Source organism: Aspergillus nomiae (assembly GCF_001204775.2).
Source record: "Aspergillus nomiae NRRL 13137 chromosome Unknown contig00107, whole genome shotgun sequence".
NCBI lineage: Eukaryota > Fungi > Ascomycota > Eurotiomycetes > Eurotiales > Aspergillaceae > Aspergillus > Aspergillus nomiae.
Window position 1 is genome coordinate 1 of NW_015378162.1, and position 13,803 is coordinate 13,803.

At 51.6% G+C, this 13,803-nt stretch overlaps 6 protein-coding genes across 6 annotated transcripts; 3 read left to right on the forward strand and 3 right to left on the reverse strand.

Annotated features, from left to right (window-relative positions):
* Positions 1–107: 107 nt before the first annotated feature.
* Positions 108–1,459, reverse strand: ANOM_005657 (Gfo/Idh/MocA family protein; the record flags this gene model as incomplete). Its single annotated transcript, XM_015550914.1, has 4 exons — positions 108–697; positions 760–1,290; positions 1,337–1,357; positions 1,423–1,459. The coding sequence occupies 4 exons, from the start codon at positions 1,457–1,459 to the stop codon at positions 108–110; spliced, it is 1,179 nt and encodes a 392-aa protein (XP_015407574.1).
* A 294-nt stretch (positions 1,460–1,753) lies between these two features.
* ANOM_005658 (putative lipopolysaccharide biosynthesis protein rffA) lies at positions 1,754–2,456 on the forward strand (the record flags this gene model as incomplete). Its single annotated transcript, XM_015550915.1, has 2 exons — positions 1,754–2,218; positions 2,265–2,456. The coding sequence occupies 2 exons, from the start codon at positions 1,754–1,756 to the stop codon at positions 2,454–2,456; spliced, it is 657 nt and encodes a 218-aa protein (XP_015407592.1).
* Positions 2,457–6,228: 3,772 nt separating this feature from the next.
* On the forward strand, positions 6,229–9,119 carry ANOM_005659 (serine/threonine protein kinase; the record flags this gene model as incomplete). The annotated part of the gene is made up of 2 exons (XM_015550916.1): positions 6,229–6,903; positions 6,960–9,119. The coding sequence occupies 2 exons, from the start codon at positions 6,229–6,231 to the stop codon at positions 9,117–9,119; spliced, it is 2,835 nt and encodes a 944-aa protein (XP_015407591.1).
* Positions 9,120–9,452: 333 nt separating this feature from the next.
* On the reverse strand, positions 9,453–10,349 carry ANOM_005660 (putative mitochondrial genome maintenance protein Mgm101; the record flags this gene model as incomplete). Its single annotated transcript, XM_015550917.1, has 2 exons — positions 9,453–9,714; positions 9,808–10,349. Coding segments are annotated over 2 exons (804 nt in total), but the record flags the coding sequence as incomplete, so codon positions are not given.
* A 170-nt stretch (positions 10,350–10,519) lies between these two features.
* ANOM_005661 (uncharacterized protein) lies at positions 10,520–11,117 on the reverse strand (the record flags this gene model as incomplete). Its single annotated transcript, XM_015550918.1, has 4 exons — positions 10,520–10,635; positions 10,820–10,884; positions 10,942–10,973; positions 11,053–11,117. 4 exons carry the CDS (start codon positions 11,115–11,117, stop codon positions 10,567–10,569), a joined length of 231 nt encoding a protein of 76 aa, XP_015407597.1. The 3' UTR covers positions 10,520–10,566.
* Positions 11,118–11,147: 30 nt separating this feature from the next.
* Positions 11,148–13,452, forward strand: ANOM_005662 (biotin--[acetyl-CoA-carboxylase] ligase BPL1; the record flags this gene model as incomplete). The annotated part of the gene is made up of 5 exons (XM_015550919.1): positions 11,148–11,262; positions 11,323–11,959; positions 12,006–12,584; positions 12,633–12,904; positions 12,953–13,452. Coding segments are annotated over 5 exons (2,094 nt in total), but the record flags the coding sequence as incomplete, so codon positions are not given.
* Between the last annotated feature and the right edge of the window lie 351 nt (positions 13,453–13,803).

Sequence of the window (13,803 nt, forward strand, 5' to 3'; positions counted from 1 at the left end):
TTTACACGGGGGTGTGGGAGGGAGGATGTTTGAGGTTGGTGGACGTATATTAGTGGTTATATGAAGTTGTTGAATTGCGATGTAGCTCTGGAATGGTAATGCGAGGTTTAGGATGTTTTAGCAGGTAGTGCTACAGGATACTCCAAGGTCTCGATTTCCTCAGGAAATTTGAGGTCGTTCTCCCGTCGCACTGTATCCATGATCTCCATGACGGTCAGGCTCTCTAGCCAGGGCATCTCGGGACTCTCTAGCAGACCTTGGCGAATGCAACGTGCGACCTCGTCCGCCTCGAAGCAGAGGCCGTATGGATCGTCGGATACGAAGCTGACATCGTCGGATAGAAAGCTGACATCGTCGATGCTCATCGTCCTCGGAGTGTCTATCCCGGGTCCCTGTTTGATAACCCGTAGCTGGGACGGACACCAAGGCCAACCGAAGACTTGGATTTCGCCTTCATCGCCTTGAATGCGCACCGCGGCGGTCTCGCCGTCTGGGTTGCTTCTGGCACGTAGACTGGCACTCGCTGTGGCTTGTATTTCGGGTCGGTCTGCTGTGCTGGGGGCGAATTTCATCAGGATGGTGGTGGTTTCGTCGACTCCCGATATAGGGTATTTTGTCATGGTGGAGAAGATCTGGATCGGGCGACGATTTCCCTTGGCGAGGGCTTGGAGGACCCAGTGGATGGAGTAGACGCCAACTGATTCATATACCGTCAGTGATAGCCAGAGATAGGCTTCCGGACGGACATTTGAGACTCACGGTCTAACAGCGCCCCGCCAGCCAGTTCTTTTACAACCATGCGGTCGCCCGTCGGAAATTCCCTGTATGGATCCACTCCCAGACCATTATCTGCGAAGACACGGGTGATGGTCCCAATCGCACCGGCTTGGAGAAGTCGACGCACCTCTACACTAACTGGGAGGAACCGTATCCACAGTCCCTCCATGAGAAACCGCTGCTTCTGCTCCGCCACAGCGAACAACTTCTTGGCTTGTGCGGCATTCACAGTCAGGCTTTTCTCACACAGCACGTGTTTTCCCGCTTCGAGCGCCAGCATGGCATTCTGGAAGTGGTGAGAATGAGGTGTCGCGATATAGACCACGTCGATGGTAGGGCAGTTGACTAGATCGGAGTAATTGCCGTATGCTTGGCAGTAAGACGGGGCTCGGACTGTGGTCATGAATTCGTGGGCGACATCTTCTGAGCGAGAAGACGCTACCCCGGAAAGGAGGTGGACGATATCGATTCGTTCCCTTGTGGCCGGGTCGATGAGGAGGTCTTCTGCGAAATCTGGACTAGTTAGAAAAGTTTTGCTTCCGCTTGAGGGGGAACATACACTTGGCGATGTGTCCTGTGCCTATTTGATGTTAACATTGCTCTTCTTGTACGGAAATATATCCATTATGCATTGTAAGTACGTACCTAGAATGCCCCAGCGTAAATGGAATGTTTCTTCCATCGTGGTCTGTGATACGATTCCCGTAAAATATTCGATCATGCTATCTCACATCCATCCGGGATTCGTATTTATATCTTCCGAGGGTCAGCGCCCGGTTCCAACTGAAAGAAAGTCAAGTCTCCTCTGCCAGGTGGGCCCTGTGTCACCAAATATCCTCCTATGTGTTTTTTACCCGTCTGGTTTAAAATACACGACTCCTGCTTTCTGGTCCGCATATGGGTTTTAAATGGCGCACTTAATCATGGTGCTTACCTTGTGTGTCCCTCGAGATTCACATATGCAACACTTCCGAATATGGATCAGCACACTAATACTATTCCTACAACCTGCACCACCATTATTGGCACCGAATTGGCCAATATCGAAGATATCCTCACTCTGAACAACCTGTCCGGCAAGGGAAAATACACCCGGCCCTGTGAACAATGGCTGGAACAGTTCATGAAAGACAATAACGGCCGAGCACTGGTTGTCTCGTCCTGCACCTCTGCCCTGGAGATGGCCGCCATACTTGCCGATATGCAAGCCGGCGACGAGGTGATTGTTCCCAGCTATACATACGTCACAACCGTGAACGCATTTGCGCTGCGGGGCGCCGTACCTGTATTTGTAGATGTAGACGACGCCACGATGAACATTGACGCGACCCTTATCGAAAGGGCAATCACTCCCAAGACGCGAGCAATCATCCCCAGTCCACTATGGCGGGCTTGCATGCGACATGGACAAAATCATGGAGGTCGCCAAAAGACACCGGCTGTTCGTCTGTGAGGACGCAGCCATGGCATGCACGTCCACCTACAAGGGCCAGATGCTCGGCACGATTGGCAACGTCGGCTGCCTCAGCGTTCAGGAAAAGAAGAACTTTACAGCCGGTGGTCAGGGAGGTGCCCTTCACGTCAATGATCCAGCGCTGGTCGAGCGAGCCGAGATTCTTTACGACAACGGGACCAACCGTTTGCGCTTCATGCGCGGCGAAGTTGATCACTACCAGTAGCTGGATCTGGGGTTGAATGCTATTCTTTCTGAGCTGCAGGCTGCGTTTCTGTAGGCATAGTTTCAAGCTGCGAGTAGTATCAATGCGTGCAGAAGGTATATCTGGGACCATTATTTTGTCAGTCTGTTACCTTTAGTCCGCAATGGGTACATCACCTTACCCCATGCTCCTGATAATACCACCCATAACGCGAACGTGTTCTATGTCAGGATTATAGGCCCGGCGCAGCGCCAGGATCTGATTCGGCATATGGCCAGTGCGAATGTGCAGACACATCCACAATTCATGCCGCTGCATTCGTCGCCTTTTGGTCGAGGTCATGGTCGCTTTGATGGAGTTGACCGTGTTACGTTACTCGCCAGCTCGCAAATCTTGCTGCTGCCGGTGCATTTGGCGCTGTCTGATGAGGCGTAGGGGGTTGAAATCCGGGAGCTGTTTGTTTTTTGGGGTGAGACAACAGCGGGCAGGTCTCAGCTGTACTCGGGTTAATTATGACTTTTGGTTGGAAGTCACTAGTTCTTTTGGTGGTTCCCTCCAACGGTTCACAAAGTTACTATCCTGGAAGGCAAACCCTCAAGGGCGGGATCGTAGTGAATGTAAGAGACAGTGAACGGTTTCTTGAACTGTCTGTAATACTGTTCGATGGACCAAGATGATTCGGTCAGAGTTGTTTCAACTGGAGGTACCAATCTACCAACGCCGGAAATATTTCGAAGTTAAGCTAGAGTTACTATTGTGGAATTCCATCGACAAACACGTGCGTGCTCTGCTTCACCGGTGGAAACTGGGCTATTTGAACTACTAGCTATACTGTTGTGGAGTCCTGCATACATTCAAGTAACAAGGTATCTAGAGCCTGTTGAGTATATATAAATAAACATTGATTTTCGGCAACGTGCATACCAATGCTTCGACCAAAAAAAAGATGAAGAGTAATTAGCTGTGACCATTTCTTCTCTATTTGAAAGAGTAAGGCTACAAGTTGAAACATGGAAGTTCTGGAGAAACACTCTATTTGGTAAAAAGCAAATGAGACTGAAAATCATGAAAGTATGAAATTCTTGGCATTTTGACATTTTGACGTTTTGAAATTCAAATCCCAAACACTTCTCAGACATTTAATGCCCTTCCAATTGCCACTTTAGTGAATATGATACTTGGAGAGTATAATTGTACAACCAATTTCACAAGATATGTGTACAATGGACAACGTTGATTGATACTCCACCTGGCATTTCAAAATGTCAATATTGTAATTTGTGACATTCTGACGTTTTGAAATTCATAAAATTCTTGGCATTTCGATACAGGGGGAGGAAATTGAAATTTATGACACCCGTTTATGGTTTAGCGGCTTACTGGATGACCGCCTGTCAAAATAGACCTATTCTGCATGGCAGAAACCTGTCTCAGTGGCCCCCTCCCGCTTACTATAGCAAATATGGTAGGCGGTATAATATCAGTATACTAAACCCTAAATGGGTCATAAATTTCAATTTCCTCCAATTGTACGTAGTATTATGTACATAAAGTCGTACATTTAGCTACCGACTTCTCGAAACCTCAATTGATCAACGGTCTCTGAAATTATATTCACTACTTAAGGTCTGTGCATTTATATGTCGGGTTCAAATTTCAGTCCGACTCCGATACTTCAACCAAGACTGTACGGAGCACTCTGTATAGTATGCGCCTGTCGATATATATTTAGCTGACCATCTTTCTTTGTGAAGGGACTCTCTCTCTCTGCCAGAACAGTTGAGTGCTCTCATTGTACTCGTCTCCACCGATCCTTGTTCATGCTCAACTACCGACCCCGCTTTATGCATCTATGATGCTTGATCAACATTCCAGATGCGTTGTTCACCGCAACACTATGCAAAACTGGAATAGTATATGTAGAAACTCAGGCTTCAACGCAATAATGATGTTACCACGTAGAGAACAGACCCACTTCCCTCTCCAGCATGACCTTGTTGTCTGAGATGGTGAGTTGAGAGTTCCCAAGTACCAACGCAATGGCCAGGACGATCGTCGCCAGAGCCACGTTGTTTCATTGGTTCCTTGGGACTGGTTGTTTGATGGGGCCCAGCGATTGGTCATTGGGGTCACTAACGGTGAGCTTAACCATGGACGGGAATCTGAAGGGCGTTTTACGTCAGTCCAAATCGGATCGATCGAGGGATACACAGTACACAGGAGAGGAAAAAAAGCATGGTGATGTTGGTTTCTTGAACCAGTTCCTAGTGAAGGAACAGGAACTGGTCCGTTGTGGTCGTCCATTGTGGGATAGCGTAGAAGATGCCCTATCCGATGTCATCAATATCCATCTCACTGTCGATCACCATAATTATACTCGTACTATGAGTTGACTATTTCACATTGAGCAAGAGTTACCCCCTCGGCTAGAGATTTGCACCCGACTCAGTTTGCCACTTTGGTTTCATTTCCGCCACTTTGGGATCCTTGCGAAGGATATTATCAATCGAATTCAATTCATGTCCAGACACCATTGAATTTTGCTGATCGATACGTGTCAGATTTTACCCAATTTGGGGATAGAACGGAGAGACCGATCTCTTGAGACAATGCAGAGGCTCTAGACCAAGTCACGATGGATCGATCTAACCAAGAGGGTACGTCGATGTACGACTCCTGGCTATCTAATTAAACACCAGTACTCGTAGTCGTACATATGATGGAACACACACTCCTAATAATACTTTGAGCCCTGGCCAAATTACGGTACGGTCGCGTTACCTATCCAGGCAGCCGGCGTTGAACTTCCACCCAATCAGATACCGTTCGGGTGATATTTTTCTCGTGGGTGGAGACGGCCGGAGACTTGGCAGGGTCACGGGCTGCAAAGCACAAAAAGAAAATCGAAAACTGAGAAAAAGATCGTCCAGTCAACATGCACAGGGCTGATTGGGTGTTCATCACCTCGAATATCCACCCGGTCTTCATCCTCTTGTACATAGTACGGCTGTGTACTAGTACGAAGGACTGAGTACAACGAGTCGACAGTCACCATGGACGGGATCTCCCCCCTCGTCAAAGAATCTCCCAGGATGCGCTGAACCTTACACGCCCTGAGAATGAAGTCGAGAATGGACTGACCCGAGAGAATTCCAGCCAGAATTCCCAGGCAACCCCCTGTTCATGACGCGATGGAGTTGGACGTCAAGACGGGAACCACAGGATTCTAATCGATGGTGAAACACGCCCCATGATGGTGCCTGGAATAGCCTGAGGTGGCTTTTTTTTTAATTTTTGAATTTTGAATTTTTTCCATTTCTTGCCCTGAAGTGGTACCCGTCGGACACTTGTTTTTTGCCCTTTCATGCTGCTTGTTTCTTCGCACACTTCTTTCTTCCTTTCCCCTTCTCGTTCTCTTTCTCCCTCATAATATTACTCACCTCCTGACCAGAGTGACCGTCCTTCGTTTGTCTCGTATCAATCCCCCGACCCTTCACTCACTCTCTTTTCACGAGTTACGCTCCTTTTTTCAGATACGAATTGATCTGTTGATCTTTTCCTGCTTCACCTTGGGTGCTAGGTTTGACCCACCCCTCCCCCACAAGAACCAGTGGGAGTCGCATCTAGAATCTTTCTTGATGCTTGCCATTCGATAACCTAAATCGACTGTCCTTTGGAGTCGCTTGCGAGCAGTTACTAATTTTACCCCTCTTTGTGCTGCTGGACAGCTGTCGATCTTTTAACAATATAACTGGCCGCCAATCCCACTGCTCGTGCCGTGTCTGCAGCTCTAATGTCGACTCGGCCTGGACTCGCTGAAAAGCGACTGTCAGCACATCGCTTCCAACAAATTCCTGATTATTCTGGCGACGGCATGGCCAACCCAAACGATGTCACCATTGAAATTCCTCTAAACCCCGTCCCCAGCCGGGGACAAACTGGCGCTCGCAAGACCAGTATCAACCCAGCGAGCCCAGACCCCAATCTGTATGAATCGCCGGGGGAGACCGCTGCCGAAGAAAAGGCCGCCCTGGTCACCGGTCCGGGCCGTCGCAAACGGATTGATTCGGCGCGAGGGCGGTCGTTGGACGATCCAGAAGATGGGACTCTGACGCGCATGGGGCGCATCTACCAAGCAATCTTCAACTTCTCCATCATCACCAGATACCTCATCTACGTGACTCCCCTGGCGCTCTTGATTGCAATTCCCATCATTGTAGGTGCCACGGTCCGTCAAGACACGAGGATTGGCGGCGTGCCCTTGCATTGGTTTTTTACCTGGATTGAGGTCGTCTGGCTCAGCTTGTGGGTGTGCAAACTCGTCGCCCACTTCCTCCCCTATGTCTTCCAGTTCTTGGTCGGTATCGTCAGCTCCGGCACCCGCAAGTATGCCTTGATTCTACGGAGCCTGAAATTTCCCATCGCCACCGTGCTCTGGGCTGTGGTTTCCCTGGTCACCTTCCTACCGGTATGTTTCACAATCTGGTGTTGCAGTAGGCAACGTGCTAATCCAGCTGCGTGTAGATTATGACGTTGAACCCCGTCAATAAGGCTGAGAATGACACGGGAGCCAAGTCTTGGGAGAAAACCATCAAGAACATTCTGTTTGCCTTATTCGTCTGCAGTCTGATTTTCCTCGCCGAGAAAGCCATGGTTCAGTTGATTTCGATCAGTTATCACCGAAAACAATTCGATAAGAAGATCAAAGAATCTAAGCGCAACATCACCCTCCTGGGGGAACTGTACGATGCTTCACGGAGTATGTTCCCCATGTATTGTAAGGAGTTTCGCGACGAGGATGCCGCGATGACCGAAATCATCGCAACCAAAGGGAAAGGATTGCCGCGTTCGGGATCGGCCCCCTTGCGACTGATTCGGGAAAATGTGGGCCGGATTGGCGACAAGGTGACGGCAGCATTCGGTGATGTCGCTCAAGAGCTCACGGGTAAAGAAGTGTTCAATGCCAACTCCGCTCGCTCCACTGTCACATTCGCGTTGGAACGTAAGAGGTCGTCGGAAGCCTTGGCCCGCCGAATCTGGATGTCGTTCGTCATCGAGGGGCGAGAAGCGTTGTATTTCGACGATATTGCCGAGGTATTGGGTGCAGGCAAGGAAGCGGAGGCGGAGGAATGCTTCCAGATTTTGGACCGCGACGGCAATGGTGATATCAGTTTGGACGAGATGATCCTGACTGTTGGGGAGATTGGTCGCGGCAGGAAGGCACTGAACCACAGCATGCATGATGTAGACCAAGCGATTCACGTTTTGGATAATCTGTTGATGACCATTGCGTTCGGTATCAGCGTTTTGGTCTTTGTCTCATTTGTGACCAGCGGCTTTGGCACGGTGATTGCTGCGGGTGCCACTTCTCTGCTATCCCTGAGTTTTGTCTTCGCCACCACCGCTCAAGAAGTCCTTGGTTCCTGTATCTTTTTGTTTGTGAAACATCCTTTCGACGTCGGCGACCGGGTGGAAATCGACAGCAAGCCATACACAGTGGAACGTATCTCATTACTTTTCTCGGTCTTTACCAGCGTAGCCGATCGTCGAACCACTCAGGTTCCGAACGTCGTGCTGAACACGCTTTGGATTGACAATTTCACCCGTTCCAATGCCATGCATGAGACATTGACCATCCCCATCAAATTTGGCACGAGCTTCTCCGACATCGAACTGCTTCGGCAAGAAATGGAGACCTTTGTTCGTGACAAGGAGAACAGCCGTGACTTCCAGCCGGATGTGAGTATCGATGTCGCCGGGGTGGGTGATATGGACAAGCTGGAGCTCGCCGTCACCGTCTGCCATAAATCCAACTGGGCCATTGAGTCGGTTCGTGCGGCTCGTCGCTCCAAGTTCATGTGCGCATTAGTTGCGGCCATCCGCAAGATCCCTATCCGCGCCCCAGGTGCAGCCGATGAGGAACCTGCTGCTGAGGACAACAACGATGATAAGCCCGATGGCGGCGATAACACCGGCCCTGGCCTCAACACCGACAAGATGGCTGTATCCAGTCTCACCGCTACGGACAGCCTCCACGATTCGACCATGCCATACGGTGACTCCCGCTCGACCGGACTTGACCTGGGCCGGGATTCTGGATCCTTGCAGCGTCGTGGAGGCGGGGCCTCGGCCAGCTCCCACAGCCAAGGTACCTTCGTCGATTCCAACCGCTCCGCCGGGGAAGGCGAGGGACCCGACGCGGAAAGCTTTCAATCGCCAATTGCCTCGCCAAGAAAGGATCAATTGAGCGTTCCCCAGGGTACGCTCAACCGGGAGTCATCGACTGGCCGCCGCAAGGCCAACAGCACCCACAGCACCCAGAGCACCCAGAGCACCTATCCCACTGCCACTGGCGGTGTTCCCATCCTCGCTGCGCCCGTTCCGCCCCGACATGCCACCACGGCTCCAGCCCCACCGCCATCTGCACCACTGCCGCCACCCCCACAGGCGGCGGACTACCAGCCCTACTCGGGCCACTACTACGAGGACAGTCCGTATGAGTCCAGCCAGCGGTATGAGCTCCCCTCCATGCCGCAGCCCGCGGAGCAGGATCCCTACGGGGAATACCCGTCGCCGCAAATGAATCAGTCGCCGACCGGCGAACAACACCCCTCCAACGAACGGATGCCTGGTGCATTCGTCTCGCGCACATCGCAATACGGAGCGAACAACAACCCTCGGTGAATAGCAAGCCAGAAGAATAAATAAGACATGATAAAAAAGGGTATGAATTGTTTTATAAATTGGGGCGTTATGTAATACCAGCTGTGAACAGTACTTATGTATGGAAATCAATGCGTGTACGATGTGTCTTCCATCCAACGATATCAACCAGTAATCTATTTTCCCGTTTACCAGTATCACCCAAACTGAACAAATTGGAGATATTTCATAATACAAATGATCATAAGAAACCTATAGTACAGAGTGTGACGGGTATCACAACAACAAACAGCCCAGAGCCTCAAAAAGATATCACCTCACCCAGTAAAACACCATGCTTCCCTTCACTCACTTCAACTCCTTCCACGGGTACGAAACGTCATCACCCTTCCTCACCCAGATCTTTGACTTCCGCTTGTTCACCACGTGCTCGACAAACACCTCCCGCGTATACTGCGCCTTGTACTTGCGGATCCAGCGTGGATCCCACAACTCGCTCGCAATGCCTAGATCCTTGCAACACCGCACCAGCGCATTAGACCGACAGCCCTCCGTCGCGGTCGGAATGCCATCGGGCGAGAAATAATCCTGTTCGCCGCGCGCAACGGAAACAAGTCTATACATTAAACACAATCATTAGCCAAACCCAACAAACAACCACCCCCCTCCAGTAACCCAAAAAAAGAAACATAAGAAAAAAGACACATACCGTCCATTACAAACCAAAGCATACTCCCTCGTGACCGTCTTCGGGGTAACAATACTCTCACTGCGCGGCACCAGTCCCCAGCCACCGGGCCCAAACGCACGATTCAAGATCCGTCGGTACTTGATCTCAGGCAGGTAGAGGATGCCATCGGGCTTAATCTCGACTTCTTCTGGGTCTGTCTCGGCGAGGAGGATGTCGGCCGCTTCTTTGGGGAACGGTTCCGCCGAGAGCCCGTGGAAGGAGCGCGTCCAGTCGATCTTCTCCTCCGGGGGGGTGTCCAGCTCCAGCGGTCTGTCGGCGAGCCCAGTTTTAGAGATGTTCTGCGTGGTGGGAGCGCTTGGGGTTGGGGAGAGGATTTTGGTAGCTTGCTTTGCTGGTGTAGCTGGTGTGTTGTTGCTGTTGGTGGTGGTGGGTGGTTTGGGTGCTTCTTGTTGTTGTCGTCGATGCGGGGCGGTGGTGAGGGTGCGGAGTTGGGGGCGGATGGGTGCTTTTGTGCGCGACAGCAGCGTTTCTGCTGCCCGCAGGCTGCGTGGAAGTGACATTTTTGAGGTCTGGTGGGTGGATTGGAGCTGTCGTTGTTCTGGGATGTTGGAGGTGAGTCGTGTTTTTCTGATGTTACGTTGGGAGCTTTGATATGGTCACGTGATGGGGCGTTTCTTTGTTTTGTACAACAGGGGAGATGGATTGTATCTGATTATGGTACATGGTACACAGCGTAGTAATACATAGGAGGCTAGGGGAAACAGAGTAAGGGTAGGTTTAGGCGTCCTTCGTTTGGGTGCGCTCGTCGTTGCCCTTGCGCTTCCAGCATTCGCGGAACGCCTCCATCTGTGTCATTGGCATATAATTAGCAGTGTGTCCATTGAGCCCAACGGTGAGTGCCAGGTCTGCATTGAGGCAGATGGGTATGTGTGACAGTGCACGAGGATACCTATGTGGTGGTGTCTACAGTGGTGTTGGGGGTATGTTGGGTGTTGGGTGTTGGGATACAAGGTATCGGGAACCAACGCACCTCTTTCTTGCACGCCCGCCAGTCCTTCTTAGCAAAGTAACAGTCGTTCATTTTATCCTGCTCCACTACGCAGGGTCAGTCCAGTGATCTTCCGGTGTTAGCCGTCCAGAGTAGCAGCCCACCTGAGCAGCCCGTGCTGAAGATCCGCTTATCCCTATAGACGGATTCCCCGCGTCAGTTCACCACCGAACAGTCATTCATTTCTCCGCAATCACTTCATTCCTCTCTCTTACCACTCATCCGGCTCGTCGTCGTCCACGTCCACGACCACTCGCGGGTTCTGCTCCTTGGGTGACATTGTGCCGGAAATAATTGCAGGTGAATAGGACGCTGGGAGTTGTTTGTCAGGACGAGGAATTGTCGGAGGGAATTCTTGACCTCCGAAATGTCATCCGCCAGCCCCAACACCACGGGGAAGAGGGTCAACGTCCTGGTCTACACCGGTATGTCCTAACCGACATGGATCAATTTCACCTTATACTAAATAATATCTGTCTCTCCAGGCAATGGAACCACCGTTGAATCCGTCCGCCACTGCCTCTACACTCTCCGCCGCCTGCTCGCCCCCCACTATGCCGTTGTCCCCGTGACGGCCGACATGCTCATCAAGGAGCCTTGGTCCCCCACCTGCGCCCTACTCGTGATCCCCGGCGGAGCCGATCTTGGATATTGTCGAGCCCTGAACGGCCCAGGTAACCGCCGAATCGAACAGTTTGTCCGCCGAGGTGGCGCCTACTTGGGCTTCTGTGCGGGGGGCTACTACGGCTGCAAGCGGTGCGAGTTCGAGGTTGGCGATAAAACCTACGAGGTAATCGGTGATCGCGAGCTGGCTTTCTTCCCAGGGATCTGTCGGGGATGCGCATTCCCTGGGTTCGTTTATCATAGTGAGGCCGGTGCGCGGGCGGCGGAGCTGAAGGTCTCCAAGGAGGCCTTGAATGTGGGCATTGTGCCGGAGAGTTTCCGGTCGTATTACAATGGCGGTGGCGTCTTTGTGGATGCGTCTTCGTATGCAGATAAGGGTGTCGAGGTGCTGGCCAGCTATACAGAGGAGCTCAATGTCGACTCGGGATCAAGTGCGGCGGCTGTTGTCTACTGCAAAGTGGGTGAAGGAGCGGCCGTTCTGACGGGGCCACATCCGGAGTATGTATCCTGGTAATGTGATTTAAACAGAGGCTCATATATCTAGATTCGCGGCGGTGAACCTCGATAAAAACGCCGGTGGTCCGGAATACGGAAAAATGGTAGACGCCTTAGCTGCGGATGACAGGGCGCGGACGGACTTCTTGAAGGCTTGTTTGACGAAGTTGGGGCTGCAAGTCACGCAGAACACGACGACCGTGCCGTCGCTTTCGTCGCTGCATATCTCTTCCCTCGACCCAGCTGATACTTCTTCGATTCTTTCGTCCTTGCAGGAGGTGATCACTACCGATGGAGAGCACCAGTACCTTAAGGATGAGAATGACACGTTCCGCATCGAGAAGCCTGAGACTTGGAATATGGAATCTCTACAAGAGGCCCTTCCGGATGATTCGAGAGAGGACTCGAGCAAGGCTGAAGAGGGCATCGTCGATTACAATGCTATTGTAAAGCACCTTGTGATCCACGAGGATGTGCCATCGTCGAAGCTGACCCCCTACTTCAACCACCATGCATTCTATTCTAATCTCCGACAATATCAATCGCAAATGAGGGAGGGCGCGTCGGAGTTTGGCTCTAGTATTGTCTATGGGGAGGTCGTCACGAGTACCAATACCATTCTAGAAAAGTGTGTCCTCCATCCCTAAGTTTTGCCGACTGTCTCTAACCCGGCTAGAAACCCAAAGCTTCTTCGCAACTTGCCGAACGGTTTCACCGCCACTGCTACTACGCAGGTCGCTGGACGAGGCCGAGGTTCGAACGTGTGGGTGTCGCCCGCGGGTGCCCTCATATTCTCAACGGTGGTCCGCCACCCGATGGAGAAGATGCAGTCTGCGCCGGTTGTCTTCATCCAGTACCTAGCAGCCATGGCGGTGGTGCAAGGTATCAAGAGTTACGACAAAGGCTTCGATGAGATGCCCGTCAAAATGAAATGGCCAAATGACATTTGTGAGTTGTATAAGGTCCGGAATACTGGCTACTAAGCTAACTGGACAGATGCCCTGGATCCCGAGAACGCGGATAAGAAGCGCTATACCAAAATTTGCGGTATCCTGGTAAACTCGCAGTACTCGTCGGGTGAATATACGTCAGTAGTCGGCATCGGCATCAACGCCACCAACACGTCGCCGACTACGTCTTTGAACGCGCTGGCCGCACACTTCCTCGGTAATAAAACGGCGCCTATTACCCTTGAGAAGCTCCTGGCGCGTATCTTAACCACGTTCGAAGAGTTGCACACTCGCTTTCTCCGGACGGGTTTCGATAGGACATTCGAGGAGATGTATTACGGCGACTGGTTGCATATGCATCAAGTCGTCACGTTAGAAGAAGAAGGCGGTGCCCGGGCCCGAATTAAGGGTATCACCCGAGACTATGGGTTATTGCTCGCCGAGGAATTGGGATGGGACGATCGGCCGACTGGGCGGATCTGGCAGTTGCAGAGCGACAGTAATAGCTTCGACTTCCTCCGCGGACTGGTGAGGCGTAAAGTGTAGCCTAGATTCGAGATAGATCCACGATACACGTCACGGCGACAAGAATAGAATAGAATAAAGAGATGCTGCTATATTTGGTGGAAGGCTGAGCATGTCAAGCAAGTGCCAAGGAGGCTTGGCCAACCGCCCTAAGACAAGGCTGAGCGGGACAAGAGTGGAGCCCTCCGGTTGTTACGCCGGCACCCAGACAGCGTCAACAAAGCTGTCACCAACTTCCAACTGAGCTGGTAATTCGTCCTAAAGGCCTGTCAAATTAAGTCTCTTAGCGTATGAACCCCATGGAAGGTACCCGGGGGCCCAAGGGGAGACTGAGACTACATGAAACGGCCCGTAATCACGGCGTCAGCCGCC